The sequence below is a fragment of the Phaeoacremonium minimum genome (assembly GCF_000392275.1).
Source record: "Phaeoacremonium minimum UCRPA7 unplaced genomic scaffold PA7_03_scaffold_560, whole genome shotgun sequence".
NCBI lineage: Eukaryota > Fungi > Ascomycota > Sordariomycetes > Togniniales > Togniniaceae > Phaeoacremonium > Phaeoacremonium minimum.
The window spans coordinates 63,342-78,237 of NW_006921462.1; the positions used below are offsets into that span (position 1 = coordinate 63,342).

The 14,896-nt window shown below is 51.6% G+C and overlaps 8 protein-coding genes across 8 annotated transcripts; 3 read left to right on the forward strand and 5 right to left on the reverse strand.

Moving 5' to 3' along the window:
* Nucleotides 1–1,886: 1,886 nt before the first annotated feature.
* Nucleotides 1,887–2,619, forward strand: UCRPA7_7892 (putative profilin protein; the record flags this gene model as incomplete). Its single annotated transcript, XM_007920412.1, has 4 exons — nucleotides 1,887–1,906; nucleotides 2,034–2,118; nucleotides 2,258–2,404; nucleotides 2,485–2,619. The coding sequence occupies 4 exons, from the start codon at nucleotides 1,887–1,889 to the stop codon at nucleotides 2,617–2,619; spliced, it is 387 nt and encodes a 128-aa protein (XP_007918603.1).
* Nucleotides 2,620–3,165: 546 nt separating this feature from the next.
* UCRPA7_7893 (putative got1 family protein) lies at nucleotides 3,166–3,861 on the reverse strand (the record flags this gene model as incomplete). The annotated part of the gene is made up of 4 exons (XM_007920413.1): nucleotides 3,166–3,462; nucleotides 3,517–3,532; nucleotides 3,592–3,640; nucleotides 3,834–3,861. The coding sequence occupies 4 exons, from the start codon at nucleotides 3,859–3,861 to the stop codon at nucleotides 3,166–3,168; spliced, it is 390 nt and encodes a 129-aa protein (XP_007918604.1).
* A 938-nt stretch (nucleotides 3,862–4,799) lies between these two features.
* On the reverse strand, nucleotides 4,800–5,411 carry UCRPA7_7894 (putative yl1 nuclear protein; the record flags this gene model as incomplete). Its single annotated transcript, XM_007920414.1, has 1 exon — nucleotides 4,800–5,411. One exon carries the CDS (start codon nucleotides 5,409–5,411, stop codon nucleotides 4,800–4,802), a length of 612 nt encoding a protein of 203 aa, XP_007918605.1.
* Nucleotides 5,412–5,712: 301 nt separating this feature from the next.
* Nucleotides 5,713–6,168, forward strand: UCRPA7_7895 (putative dash complex subunit dad4 protein; the record flags this gene model as incomplete). Its single annotated transcript, XM_007920415.1, has 5 exons — nucleotides 5,713–5,715; nucleotides 5,769–5,825; nucleotides 5,890–5,934; nucleotides 5,993–6,077; nucleotides 6,140–6,168. The coding sequence occupies 5 exons, from the start codon at nucleotides 5,713–5,715 to the stop codon at nucleotides 6,166–6,168; spliced, it is 219 nt and encodes a 72-aa protein (XP_007918606.1).
* Nucleotides 6,169–6,629: 461 nt separating this feature from the next.
* On the reverse strand, nucleotides 6,630–8,882 carry UCRPA7_7896 (putative aaa family atpase protein; the record flags this gene model as incomplete). Its single annotated transcript, XM_007920416.1, has 1 exon — nucleotides 6,630–8,882. One exon carries the CDS (start codon nucleotides 8,880–8,882, stop codon nucleotides 6,630–6,632), a length of 2,253 nt encoding a protein of 750 aa, XP_007918607.1.
* Nucleotides 8,883–10,190: 1,308 nt separating this feature from the next.
* Nucleotides 10,191–10,820, forward strand: UCRPA7_7897 (hypothetical protein; the record flags this gene model as incomplete). The annotated part of the gene is made up of 1 exon (XM_007920417.1): nucleotides 10,191–10,820. The coding sequence occupies one exon, from the start codon at nucleotides 10,191–10,193 to the stop codon at nucleotides 10,818–10,820; it is 630 nt and encodes a 209-aa protein (XP_007918608.1).
* Nucleotides 10,821–11,321: 501 nt separating this feature from the next.
* UCRPA7_7898 (putative gtp-binding protein sas1 protein) lies at nucleotides 11,322–12,652 on the reverse strand (the record flags this gene model as incomplete). The annotated part of the gene is made up of 3 exons (XM_007920418.1): nucleotides 11,322–11,638; nucleotides 11,736–12,003; nucleotides 12,623–12,652. The coding sequence occupies 3 exons, from the start codon at nucleotides 12,650–12,652 to the stop codon at nucleotides 11,322–11,324; spliced, it is 615 nt and encodes a 204-aa protein (XP_007918609.1).
* A 390-nt stretch (nucleotides 12,653–13,042) lies between these two features.
* On the reverse strand, nucleotides 13,043–14,314 carry UCRPA7_7899 (putative atp synthase regulation protein nca2 protein; the record flags this gene model as incomplete). Its single annotated transcript, XM_007920419.1, has 1 exon — nucleotides 13,043–14,314. One exon carries the CDS (start codon nucleotides 14,312–14,314, stop codon nucleotides 13,043–13,045), a length of 1,272 nt encoding a protein of 423 aa, XP_007918610.1.
* Between the last annotated feature and the right edge of the window lie 582 nt (nucleotides 14,315–14,896).

Consider the following 14,896-nt stretch of genomic DNA (forward strand, 5'->3'; position numbering starts at 1 on the left):
ACCCTCCAAGTGTCACGTCTCACGATTGCAAATCGCTCAAACCCTTACCTCCCTGACAGTCTCCTATCTTTTGCCTCACTAGAATGAAGTCTTGCGAGAGACAAAGGAATTGTTCTTCGAAGGGATGAAGGGATGAAGGAGCAACATTTTGCGGGCCAGTGATCGGGTCTGAAGTTGTCCGAAGAGTTTAACCGCTTGAATCTGGCCATTCGCCTTAGCGGCTGGTAAATATGGCGCAAGTCCTTCTCAATATTCCAGAAGAATGATCAGTGTCGACCACGCTCAGGGTTCCTCTGGTTGGGAGATCTCCGTGTGAGCCCCTACTTCTCCTTCTCAGCCATGACGAGCCACAGTTCATGCGATCGCAGATTTCTTGCTTGAGCATTGTATCGTCTAAATAACCGAACTCGGATCATGATCGCTTCGATGGACGTTTATCCATTCGCTCTTATCTATGGATGCGTATCTTGTGGTTCGTGGAAGCAGTGTCTGGGCTTCCAGATCATCTTCCAGACATCTGCCACGTGTGAGACCGGCAGATGTATCCTGGAGTTTAGGGAGGAGGTTAACCTCCTTCTGGTCCGTGGTCATTTATGCCCAGTCTCTCCTCTTATCTATTGATTCTAAAATTGAGAGGAGACCCTTTGACGGCGAGCTGAAAGCTACCATATATTGTTATTAGAAAAATAATAATAATAAAAATAAAAAAAGGGCAGTACATCAATAGATCCTCCCAGCTTCCGCAGCATGTGAATCACTTCAAGAATACTCAGTAATGTGAAGAAACGGTGTGGAGGAACCTAAGTCGCTAACTCACTCTGATCATAACAAGAAACAATCACAACTTTATCATGTAAGGGCAGGTAGATATTTCAAGGATATAATGTTACAATATGCTCTAGACTTATTACAAAAGCAGTAAGCATAGTGAGTACAATGGAAATTTGACAACATATGCCTATCTTCCAGCCACCTACACCTCCGCCGGGGTAATATTTGTTATTTCTGAGTGGAAATCGTGACTTTTCAGACAAGGAAGTGGCGTCCTTTGTCAAGACCAGCGGGGCTATAGAAATAAATAGAATCTTTGAAGCCCCAATCAGGTATTCTCAACCCTGGTTTCTGGTATGCTCAACTCGCTGGAATAATGTTTTATTACCCTGGCGGAGGTGTTATGTTAAGGGATCGATTCCCAACTAGCTTTATAAGACAGCCAGCGGAAAGCCTGTCGACTCAGAGCGTTATGGTTTGAATAACCCCACCATATCACGTCAATAGCGGGGCAGTCAGGTTTCTTGAGCGGCCGAAACACGGTCGCATAATAACAATCATGCTGTGGCCTGATATGGTATTGCTGTTGCCTTGGTGGGCGGGTGAGATACAATCTTTTTTATCGAATAGCTAAAAATGAGTAAACATGTATCCTGAAGCCTGCATAGCGAGAACTATCAAAAGATGGCATCACCTTGTTGGAAAGCGAGATAGTTGTTACCTGGAGAACGTGCAAATTGTGTTGTAGATCCTGGCTACCCGACATGGGATGGAGATGCCGGTCTAACACTAATGTGCCTTAACGCGCAGCTAGTTCGTTATGTACTTATCTCAATTTTATCTCGCTTGCGGTAAAGAAATCCGTTGACCGTGCTCAGGCGGCGGCGGGATCCAAGAGAAGCATCCACCTATCCACTTACTCGCCCAACCCGACCAAACAGCTTCTCCTTTGACGATCTCCCACCTTCTCCCCCTCCTAAAAATAATAAACAAAAACTCGAGAACCGAAACTTGCTATAATCGTCCTATTCAGCTTCTTTTGTCACAGAACTCGATCAGAATAACTCGTCGCAATGTCGTGGCAAGGTTTGTCATTCCCCTCTGCTTGCTACATCATGACCCCACCCCACTACCCGTTGTCGTCGTCGTCGGGAAGGAGATGAAGCTAATTGTGTCACAGCTTATGTTGACTCCAGGTAACGACACATCACAACCGCAAGGCTCGATCAACATGGACGCTAGACTAACTCTTGTTCGCAAAGCCTCGTCGGCACCGGCCACATTGACAAGGCCGCCATCATCAGCGCTGCCGGCGACAGCACCTGGGCCTCATCCGCCGGCTTCACGGTAATACCCCGCCATATCCTCCTCGCCCTCCTGCGGCGTCCGTTGATAAAAGATGTTGGATCACATGGAATGGTCTCGGAGGCTTGCAGGAGAGATTCTATACGTTGCACGCTAGATCACTGACCGACTGTCTCCGTAGCTCCAACCGGCCGAGATGAAGAACCTCGTCAACATCCTGAACAGCACTGGTGATGCCGTCGACAAGGCTCACGCCGAGGGAATTCACGTTGCTGGAGAGCGGTATGTCGTCACCCGCATTGAGGAGCGGAGTGTCTACGCACGACAGGTACGGATACAGTCCCGCACTGGTTTCTTTGAATGCTGCCTGACTGGGAGTGCTGACGAGGTTTTGTTCCTCTTGAACAGGGTAAGACCGGTATCGCTGTCGTCAAGACGAAGCAGGCCATCTTGGTGGGACACTACGGCGAGAACGTGCAAGCCGGAAATGCAACACAGACCGTCGAGGCGCTGGCAGACTACCTCATCAAGGTCGGCTACTAGAGACTGGGCGCAGATTCCGCCGGCCTGGGATAAGATTGTACACGTTCGAGGACGTCAGCGGAGGCTACGAGGTTACGAATATTGCAAGTGAAAGAATATGGCAAGCCCATACGAGCCCATAGAACGGCGTGGAGGACTCCTTTTTTTGGTAGCAGGAATTTTCCTTTTCGCTTGGCAGAGAGCTCACGCTCAGCAAGCATTCTGCATAGGCAAGCTATAAATGGTCGTTACGTGACGACAATTCCCGCGCATCTCATCTTGTTGTTCCTGAGAACTTGCACTCTTCTATCATTATCCTTAGGACCTATCTGTCCCTATCGTGACGCCGGAAGGTTCAGCATATTCCCCATTCAAGGCTGTAATAATTTTACATGATGGCCGCGGTCCCCGGGCTGGATGTGGGTATCTGTTGCCAACAACGCCAAATGCCTGAGACCGTCTATTCCTCGTACATATCATCACGCCGCGGGTCGCGGCGAAAACCAACCGGCTCTCTATGAAACCAACTTGGCCCGTTCTACTGTAAACTCCTCGGACGAAGGCGATTCATACAGGAAGCTCAGCATTCCGTCGTCCCAGCCCAGACCGGTCGACAGCAACACCAATATAGGGGCCAATCACGGGAATGTTTCGTGCAAACCCAGCAATGGTACCCAGGAAATCGCCAAAGAGGATCACGATTCCGTATAGCTCGACGCAGAATCCTATAAGGGGCCACCTCAGGAGGATAAGAATTAGGCCGGCGAAGAAGGCTGCCGTGCCCTTTGCTTTCTGTTTCCTTGCGAAGAAAAGGAGGGTTTTCTGCGGTCCGATAATTATCGTCAGGCCGATTAGGAAGAGAATCTGGGTGCTCGGTCAGTTGCCATGCAAGGCATCTCTCGAAGTTTTAGTACGCACGTTGCCCATTGCGAGCCTGTTGGACGCATTGTCAGCTCCTATCTACTTGTACAAGGAAAGGGGGTGGACCCGTACATAGCTCTATCGAAGAACAGCATCACGCCTCCGATTAGGAAGAAGCCTCCTGCATTCAGGATTGACGATTAGCCTTGAAAAGGTCGCGGAACGAAGTTGAAGTTCATTTACACACCGCCGGAGCAGAAGGCAACCCCGATTTCTACAAGTTTGTTAGCAGGTTTGAGCCATGTTGAAGGTCGTGTGCTTTGCGCCGAACGCAGATTGCTCTGCGACGCGCGTTGGCTAATCTCGAGACTTACTCTGGGAATCCGATAGCCACATAGACATTTTGGCGACAATGAGTATATAGGGCGAAGGTTCGCGATTGTGGTCTTTTGCGTCTTTGAAGGCTTTCAACAAAGAGGAACTTAAAGTGGTGGTTTTGGACAGCGACCAGATTTAATTATTGGCAAGGTGTTTTCAATAGGGAGCAAATTGGCAATGAGACACGCAGACAGGGGTCTCGATTGTCCTTGCAGCCAAGCATCAAAGTCAGCCGCCCGTGCTTCCCGTCCCTAGAGAACGCGAATCAGGACGGTCCAGAGCGCTGTGATTGGCCCCTGGGGCGACGTTTCCTTAGGGCAGAAGCTTACCTAGGGGACCTGACCAAAATTTTGAGGATCCATTTGCTCTCCATTCCAACACCTGAACCACAATGAGAAGAATGATTGCACGATAGCCTCACGAGAGCGCCACCTAATGCTAGCCAGTGGACTCAGAGGTTGCCTCTCAGCAAGATGAGTGCAGTTTGTCACGATTTTATCAATTATTGAGGGTCAGTTGGATTCAGCAAAGGAACAGCAGGTAGGTATGACGGGTACTTTTCACTTTTTCAAGTTGCCTTCCATTGCCACGACGACCTAGCTCTATGCTACGGTAACTGAGCTTTCGTCCTCTCCATACGGTGCTCGGTGATCAGTCGCTTTCCGGCAGAGAACAAAGGGATCACGATTAAGCCGGAGCGTCAACTTATCTCCCGCTGCCGAGAGGTTGCGGGTGCATAGTCGAGGTTTGACTTTGTTGGTCTTACACATTCATTGCTCGTGTTGTATAGAGGTGATGTGCGGTCGTGAGACCAAGAATATCCTTTTCCCTATCCGCATCCATACCACAAATCTCCACGAATGCCTAAAGCCGCAAACCCCCTATATCCAGTAACGCCTTGCCTGAATGTACAATAACATTGTCTGAACGTAAAATCGCTCCCATCTTCCGATGCTGAAATCTTACTTCAGCACCGTGTGTGCTCCTCTAGCCTCTAAGAACTGCTCCGCAACGCCCTGAGGGAAGGTTCGGATCATGCCAAAGACCTCCTTGTTGTGATAGCGTAATCTGGTCTTCGGGTCTGTGTATGGTGCCGGCAGGCCAGTGATGTCGCAGTAGCGCTTCATTGGCGCCAACGATGGAGCGCTTTCAATGTTTGTGTACGTCGCACTCGGCGCTGATGACAAGCCGCCACCGTTCGCCGGCCGCAAGCTCTTTTCCAGCACCAGCTTCGAGAGGCTACGCGAGGCCTGGGCGAGGTTTGGCTGGAGGCTCTCGTTGCCCCTGGCCGAAGAGACGGCCGGCGTGCTGGTGCCGCTGGTGGACAGGCCGGAATCATTGGGGTCGTTGGCAGGGGTGACCGCGCCGCTGTCGTCCTGAGGCGTGGCAATCACTGAGGCCTCTTTGCGCGAGGCGTCGCCGAGGATCGTCTTGATGTTCTTGTTGCGTCGCTGGTTGGGCCGCCAATGTGCGTTGCGAAAGGTCTTGTGGATCGAGTGCACATCGAGCTGCTCGATCAGGGCCAAATGCGCCGCCTGCGACTCCTCCTTTGACATGTCTGTGTTCTTTGACATGATTGCGAGATGATAAAGTGAAGACACTCTCGTTTGCGGATTTGGTGCCAAAGTTGGAGAGCTTCGAACGACGAACGTGCTCGAACCAGGATCACCACATGGCTGGGAGGTAGCTATTGTGCCACTCAATACCGCCCACTTAAGGTACGGCTGATGCATGGCGGCTTAGTCCCGGTAGACGCGGTAGATACTTGCTGGAAGCGCGATTCCTGTGGGCGAGCTTTTGGCGGGGTACCGCCGCAACAATAACTGAGACCTTTGAAAATAAAACCAACTCGACAACAACAAGCAGATCAACAATATGGTAAATCAGAGTACCAGCCCTAGGTTGAATTCCCCTGCTAATGTTGTCATCAGGAGAGTCCGCATGAACATCAGCAGAATCTGCTGCTTTCCCGCATCATCACGAACGTGGTATGTTTGGTTTGGTGTTTGTGCCCATCGTGTTTCCAGGCCCCATGTTGACACATTCATGCAGGAGAAACTAAACGAATCGATTGTGGTGATGAACAAGGCACTACAGGTAAGAGACCCCAGTAACACACTTGCGTCCATCTTTAACTTGGTTTCACCATTTCTAGGAGATCAACATTCAAAACATGAACATCGAGTTGGTTGCCCAAATGTTCAAGAACTACCAGTCCAATGTTCTTTTTCATCTTGAGGGTGGGTGTCTGACGATACCTCTCATAGCTCTACGACATACTGACGTGTTACCAACTCAATAGCCACGGACAGTTTGAAGGATCCGTCATAAACCTCCGTCAATGGTGAAGATCAAGAATTATTGGGAGTACGGCATTAGAGGATGATGCCCATTACGACTACGTAGGATTATACCCCTGATGTATAGTGTCGCGCTTTGCAGGTGCTCGTGGCCACGACTCGATTCACGACCATGAACTCCAGCATCAGAAGGATCCGTGTTTGTAGTCCCGGAGTCATCGGGCATCTTGTCGATAGATCACTCTGTTGAAGAGTCAGACTTACACGTGAATAATGCAAGTAACCATTTCATGACCATATCGAGATAAGTTCTTCATGATATCAACGTTTAATTCTATCCACTCTATTGGTTTCCATACCGGTTCTCCCACTATTCATAATTCCTAGCCAACTCTCGCGTAATGAGCTCCGCATGTTCCTAGTCGACCTTCATGAAGTCGTTCATATAATTGCCGTCCTCTGCCATAGTCACGAGACTAGTTCTATCCTGTATTAATTCTTAAACCGTTTCTCCCAATCTCTGTACGCCTGGACCATCTCTCGTGTAATGAGTTTCGCCTCCTGCTGGATCGCGTTCATCATATCATCCATGCCAATAAGGACCTCCTGGGCAGGAGCATCCTTTGTCTTCCTACTTCCGTCCGGATACTTGCGGCGATATGCCGCTATTCCAGCGGCTTGACAGATCCTCATAATCTCGGCACCTGAATGTCCCTCTGTGAGCTCCGCCAGTGCTATAGCGTCAACGTCCATCTTCCTGCGTGCCGCCTCTCCGCGGAAGATAGCCTCACGGGCAGCAGTATTAGGTGGTGACACATAAACCCGTATGTCAAAACGGCCAGCCCGCAATAGCGCTGGATCCAGAGCCTGTGGCCGATTTGTCGCCGCTATCACTAAGACGCCCTGCGTCAACTCGAAGCCCTGCATTTCATTGAGCAGCGTAGTGAGCACATTGAGACCGCTGCCACTAGCAGCCGAGGTATTGCCACCGCCAAAACCTTGCCGTTGCCCGCCTATCGAGTCGATCTCATCAAAGAAGATTATGCTCGGTGCGGCATCCCGCGCGCGTTGAAAGAGACGACGGATCGCTCGCTCGGATTCGCCTACGTACATATTAAGAAGCTCAGCTCCCTTTACAGCGAAGAAGTTGAGCCCAGACTCTGTCGCCAACGCTTGTGCAGCCATGGTCTTGGAGCATCCAGGAGGGCCGTATAGAAGAACTCCCGTGGGTGGATTGCTGACATATTCCTTTAGGGTTTCCTTCGGCTCGGTGGCTAAGACGACAGCAAGCTGGAGAGCCTCCTTGACCTCATCCTGGCCGCCAATGTCATTCCAGTGAACTGGTGGCGGCTTCAGGCTTATATCGTGCATAGCTGCTGGTTGGACATTTGTCAGAGTCTCAGTAAAGTATTCCGCGGGAACATATAAACGTGAGTAATCTTCTGGGCTAACATTGCCATCTTTTCGGAGCCGACGTGACCACCTATTTGTCGAGATCATCACAACTTTTTGCAGATCTGTGCCATTGTATGCGTGAGTCCTTTCACTTAAGCTGCTGAGTAGCTCCTCCTTCTCGGCTGGGTCGATATGAGGATTGAAAGATGAGAGGATAGCCCTGCGACGATCCAGGTCCGGATATGGCAACGTAATAATTGTGCCGAACCGCCCCATCTCGAGCAGCTCAGACGGTATATCTGTTATGTGATCTTGACAGGTAGCGATGACAACTACTTCTGGCAGCTGTTGTTTCTGGACAGCTTCCCTGGATAATGTATCCAACCAACTACCGATGGTTTGAATGACAGCATTGCGGTTACTGCGATCCTTGTCGACGAGCCGTTCGAAGTTGTCGATCATAATGAGACTTGGTCGATGGTCAAATGCCTTTTGGAATGATTCCTGTATAGATGATAGTTTGTCCGCTGGCTGTATTTGATGAACAGTGCCCCATCCAGTCTCGGCAATCTGCTTGAGCAGCATCGTTTTGCCAGTACCACGCCCACCATCGATAATCAGGCCGCATGATATGCTTTCACCTGCGTAAGGAAGTGGCCCTTGAAAGTCAAAAAAGAAATCGTTGATTTCTTCCATTTGTTGCGCAAGTTCGGGCATTACAGCGAGCTGCAAGTGCTTTGGGTGGGATGGGATAGCATCTTGGTGCTGCTCGGCCCCTTTCTGAGCCAAGCGAACCTGCGTTTTGCCGAGATGGAAGCGGGCGTTGCAATTTGGTTGACCGTTGACGGAGACGACTCTGAAATTTCTCGTCTGGTCGCGCTGATATATATTCTTGAGCATCAGCCCGGGGAAGACGTCTTCGGCCACCTTGAGGCAGCCTTCAAGATGCCACTCCCAGTGATGCCGATCACTGGAATCGATCGCTGCCATCTCGGTCGTGACATCTTCGAGTATTACCTCTGTGGCATCAGGAACGGAGGTTCCATTCGAGGAAATGACCTTGACCACATCACCGAGCTTGAGGCTGCATGCTTCCTGAAAGAATTTGCTCATCTGAACGACACCCCGGCCCAACTTGGGATCCTGGGCAACCCAGAGCGTGGCCTCTTTTTGTATAGATTGGCCATCGACAATCTTCTCAATGGAACAGGGCTTCCCGCTTTCGAGCGATCCCGTGAGCTCTAGTATAGCATCTTTGCCCACGTAGACACGGGAGGCGGCCTTGATTGTGCCCCCAGACTTGTCTGAGGGGGTGGGAAGCGGCCGGACCTTGACCTCTACCGACTTCATTCTGAGATTAATATTTTGAGTGACGGAGTGAATTTGAGGTCGATGTCCGTTTGCGAGTCCTCATATTCGAATTATGGAAATTCCTCCCGTCCAGAGCTTTCCCAATTTTATATGCTTGAACGGCCAAGTAACACTGGTGAGTCGGGTATCTTGTATTAAACGATATATAACCATGGGGAAAAGAGTACCTGACAGGGACCACAGTAAACTTTTTTTGGCAGTTAGACCCACACTAGGTAGATACCCGGTTCTTCAGATCGCTGAGCCGCAACTGCCCGTTCCACCACCACCTTTTGACTCTACAGCGCCAGAAGCAACCTCGAATCGAATGTCTCGATTATAGCAGCGATCCGCCTTAATGCACCGGACAGGATTGACGCTATCACGGGCGCAATTCTCGAGATGCGGAACCACATCATGCGTCTATCTCACTGCGCGCCGTGACTATTCTCAGAACCGGGGAAAGTCCAACAGCGCTATTGCAACGCACAACCATACCTCGAAAGGTCCTGCGCGATTGCCGACAAAGAGACGGGGACCCGGCAAGCTCGAGACATCGGATAAGAGACTGGAAGAGCCTTCAATATTTGCACAGCTTTTCGAGAGGAAGCCTACCAGCAATGAGGAACCTTCCCAGCAATTCGATCTCCCCAAGGCGATCTCGCCCGCTCGTCAGGGAAAGAGAGGCGATCCCATAGTACCAGCGACGCATCCTCGACTTCCACATGGAGATGACACCGCTGGAACATCTATATTTGAGCAGCTCTTCCCGGGCGAAGAGTCGACGGCTTCGAAAGACATGACACACAAGCGAAGAGTGACGAGACTCGCTCGCCGTCCAGGCGAGAATGTCCAGGACGACAAAAACAATGCTGCCGAACGAGAATACGTGGATGACTTCTCATCCGAAAATACAATTAGTATCTCAATACGGAATCACTTTCGGAATTGGGCCGTGGAAGAGGGAATATTGCCAGAGACGGCACCCAAAATCCGCGAATATGGCTCCCATTCGACCGTCCTCGTGCTGTCTTCCGTGAGCCCCAATTTGCAGGAGAGTGACTTTCATCGGATCGCTCCACAGGGCCAGCATCTAGAGGGATGGTCGAATGGTCTAATGAAAGGTATGTGGACTCCTCTGAGCTTCAAGTGTCAAGCCACCGTCGCTGATACCATGTAGTCGTCCAAGTCCATGATCCAGCTACGTACCAACCTCTCGGCCAGTACTTTCTCTTCTTTCACTCGAAACCTGCCGCGTTGGACTACAGGGAAAGGGTTAATTATCTACACGCATTATCTAAACGAGCCATGTTCTCCGGACTCGGCAAGTCCGACAGAGGAGGACTGAATTCCCCTTATCCGGAAGCAAGTCCGGAAGATGAGGAGGCCTTGCGGGCCTTCACGCTTGTCCCCCCCTCCGTCGATGTGGATCTCGCCTTACGCCTATGGAACTCTGACTTTGTCCGCGAGGCCTGGGCCAAGTCCAACATCCGAGATATCTTCCAGGAGTCAGGGGCTGGACCTACCACGGAGTGTAAAGTGGTCCTTGCCCTGAGCCGTGGAGGTCTAAGTCAGCATGACTTGCGCCTAGCGATAGAGGAGGACGGCAAGAGTCGCAATCTCGCCTGGAAGCTGCGAGATTCTTCGGATAGCATCATTCCCATCAAGATGCTAGTTTCAGGCGAGCAGGAAAAGGCCCAGCGGCCGAGGGACATTGAACGAGCCGGGGCCTCTCTTGCCGCAGAGAAGGAGGATACTTCTGGTCAGAAAAGTAACGAGGAGACGGAGAAGCTCGCGACGGAGCGATTCCCGCGATACCTCCTGACGTTTGCGAACGCGATAGAGAGTCGACGATTTGCGAGGAATTGGCACAAGCGTACTGTGCATGATGACGTGAACAAATGGACTGTCGAGGCAGAGGCTACGGCTCTGTGGTGAACACAGCCAAATGAAAAGATATCTATCCACATGACGGAACTCGGACTTTGCTGCATTGATATACATACATTTCGTAGACCCTACCCGCTCCGGTTTGCCCCTATCTCCTAGAGTAGAAATCCGTAGGGTCTAATGCAGAGTAACAACGTGAACAAAACAAAAACCGACAGGGACATTGAAGAAAAGATGTATTAGAACCCAGATTTCAAACCAAACTCCTGGACCCCAGTATTTGCATTGCACTGTCCACCCCAGGGGCCTCCTCTGCTCTCTTTCTACGAAGCAACAAGAAACAAGCGTGGGTGATGGGCCTTCTCTTCCTCCTCCAGATCCCTGTGCGTGATATTATGCAGGGCGGGCTGATCCCATCGGCTCTTTACAAACCAGTCTTTATGGACACCGCTTTGGCTGAACCTGTCCGTATCTGAGCTGGTGATTTCCTTCGCTGTCCGATCACCGTCTATAGCCTGTCTTCCTCCCCAGTCGACATCCGCCTATCCTCTAGCAGCACTTGCCTCCACCGCCGGCGCCGCTCTGGCTGCCGACGTTGACGCCCGAGGCGGGCGCCTGCTCGTTCTTGGACGTGTCGATGATGCGCTTCTTGATGTCCGCCGCCAGGCTGTAGAAGGCCTTGTCGATGTTGATGTTGCTCTTCGCCGAGACCTCGAGGAAGGGGATGCCCAGCTCGTCGGCGAGCGCCTGGCCCTGCTCCGTCGTCACCACCCGCTTCTCCTCCCAGTCGCACTTGTTGCCGATCAGGATCTTGTTGACGCCTTCTGTGGCGTGCTGCTCTACGTTTGCGAACCACGTCCGGATGTCTGTGAATTTCGGCGTCAGTACTTCCATTTCAGGTCCTCGTTTTGCCGCTCATCCTTCCCTCCCCGGCGCCTCTCTAGTATATGAGGGAAAACATACTGTTAAATGACCGCTCGTCGGTGACGTCGTACACCAGCAGGATGCCCATCGCACCGCGGTAGTAGGCGGTCGTGATGGTGCGGAAGCGCTCCTGGCCAGCCGTGTCCCAGATCTGCAGCTTCACGCGCTTGCCATCGAGCTCGATGGTCCGGATCTTGAAGTCGATGCCGATGGTTGTGATGAACGACGGGGTGAACGAGTCCTCGCTGAAGCGCAGCAGGCAGCAGGACTTGCCCACGCCCGAGTCGCCGATCAGGAGCAGTTTGATCTGTCGTTGCGAGCCACGAGGGCCATCAGGTCAGCCGGCCGGTCTCATCCAACGAGGTGCAGCACGGGGGAGGCGATATGCCTCATCCCAGGGGGCAAATGAGACCTCGGGATTATAGGACGGAGTTGCCTACCAAAAAGTCATAATTCCTGTTGCTCGCCATGGTAGAAAGCGTAGGCACCGTCTAGGGATGCCGTCGGCGCGGTTCGGATAGATGGTGATGTGTCGAGGTTCGGTGTGAGGAGTAGCAGGCAGGACGGAAATGGCACTAGCTAGATAGCACGCAGAGTATGGGTGGGTAGTGGATGAAGAGCAGACGCTTGCTGAGCTCTTGCGATGCGTTGGGATATCCAGGCGACGTGGTTGTTGCGTATGTCTTCTTTTATTCGCCGTGCGATAGGCTTGCAGGCTGCTCCGGGTTTGAGGCGAGGTGAGGCAAGGCAAAACGTTGTCGAAATGTGTGCAACCCGTGCAGTGCGTTGCGTTGCGTTGCAGTCGCGCTACGTGACGTTGGGACAAGGTTTCGGTTGGCGGTGGTGGTGGTGGTAGTCGGGGGGGCGATTGAGGCGCTGCACACCCCGGGGCCACGGCCACTGAACACGCCGATCCGATCACTGACTGCACCTACGTATTGTCCAGTACCAGTCATTTTACATAGTAGATGTGCCGAATTGAATTACTCGCTCAGCCCTCTAGTGAGCTCTTCAGTTTGATAAGATTCAATAGAAGGAATGACAATCGTTTAAGGCGTTATTTCTAGATTTTGGTACTAGAAAGACCCAAGACTATCGTTGTGAGGTTACGTATTCACTTGCGAGTTACAGTATTTTCGTTCAATGCCTCCCTGGGTTAAAAGCGTTACTCCGAATATACAGACAAGCTCGGGTAGCATGTAATGCATGAGACAGTCACTTTACTCGTTTTCAATTTTATGTCAGCTTAGGCTAGCTAATACATCGCTCATCGAGTTCTGTATATCCTCTAATAGCGCTGCAATCCAAAGATGAGATACCTATTTTACAGACACTCTTCTTGACACTCATTGCAACCATTTAGCATACGCCCACCGGATCCTCTCCAGTGCTCTAACTTGAATCTGGATCCCCTTGACGTTTGCCATGTCATCCAGGTCCTCCAGGAACTCCTTCTCGATCTCCCCAGGCATGAGGCCATGGGCAATCTTCCGGAGCACGTGCACCTCGGAGATGAGCAAGCCGTGGTCCTTGTACGACAAGAGGTTGTTCTGGGATGGAGTCGCCTCAGAGAAGATGCGGTCAATATTGCGGAGGACGCGGATGCTCTTCCCGGCACGCTGGTGACGTCCTCTGCCTTTCCTACCGCCGGCAATGCTGCGCAGGTACTGGAACATTCCGATGGAAACGAGAATTCCAGGTGTCAAGCCGATGAATCCAAAGACAAGTTCTTGGCTCTTCAGGAGCGAGTCGATCCCGCCAATAGCAACTTCTAGGTCGACTTTGGTCTTCTGGACCTGGATTAGCAGTGACCGTATCAGATCACCACGCACCGCGCCGTAGAAGGGTTTTCGCAGGTCTTTCTCGTAGGCGCGGAGCACCGGCGTAACGTCTCCTGCTTTGACCTTGGCTCTGATATCCTCGATCTGTGCATCCGTCAACTTCCCACCTTCGGTCGCGAAGTCGGGCTTCTCCACAGCAAAGTCAACTACCATGCGCTCTAGGCTCTCGCGGTCTGCCTTGAGACTATCCTTGCTCATGATGGCTATTTCACTGTTCGAGTCATGGCGAATTGTGCCGATGACTTTGCGCGTCGGTTCGACAACCCAGTTGAACCAGAAGTCCTTCATTGTGGCGCCAAGGTCTGCGATCCAATTCAGAATCTCCTGCTTCCTGTGGACCAAGATCCGTAGGATAGTCGTTGACGAAAGAAGAAGCACGCCAGCGGGCAGCCAGTATCTGACCAGTCTTGAGGGTCGTCCATTTTCGTCGACAATACGCTTCGTAGCAGCGACATGTTCCGGTATGCCCGTCTGCAACAAGGATAAGAGCCGTCTTGCTAGAACTCCTGGTTTGTTCACTCCACTCGCGTCCTCGACGTGGATAGACAGCTCCGGGTCCTCCTCAACCCCAGCAAAGACTTTATCTTCGAACTCAGACACACCAGCATCAAGAATCAATACGTCTTTCAGTACCATGTCCATCAGAGCCACGCTACGCTCGACAACGCCTTTCCACTCCTGGCTGCTCATGTTGACAGTCGAGTCTCCCTTAGCCTCGTCGTCTGTGTCGAAGCTAAGACCTTCATCGATCAGAACACCAAGACCACTCGCTGTCATCTCACGCAATTTTTTCAGTTGCAGTTGTTTTCGCCTGGCCTGAGAGCGCGCCAATGCTACCGGGGACAGAATCCGCCTCTGCACGTCGGAAAGTGACCGATCGGCAACGCTCTCACGAACGATGGAGTAGAACTGCCGCCATCTCTGGGAGAGGCTTGTTCTTATCCTACCCGAGTCCAAGGCCTCTGCTGGAGACTGTGTCACGCGACGAATGCGCTGACTGCTCTCATGGTAGATATCCTTCGACCAGGCCCACCATCTGAGAGGTGAAGTCTGAACTGCATAAAGACTGCTATTGGTGTAAGAGCTCAGCACGTCATCCCAGTACCATATATCATCGTTCAGAGGGATGATCTGGTCCAAGAGAGTATTCAATATCAGTCCGTAGGTCTGCGTAGTAGCTTTGCCAACTAGGAGCCATTCAATCTCAGACTCGTAGTGGTTCTTAGCTTCCAACGCCTGCGAGTGCTCTGCAGCGTCACCTAGCCCGGACCTGTTTATGAGTTGCTCGATCCGCCATGCTGGCAAGAGAGACTGTGATGCTGAAGTGGTGGAGAGTGTCTTGACTATCCGGAGGAGCTC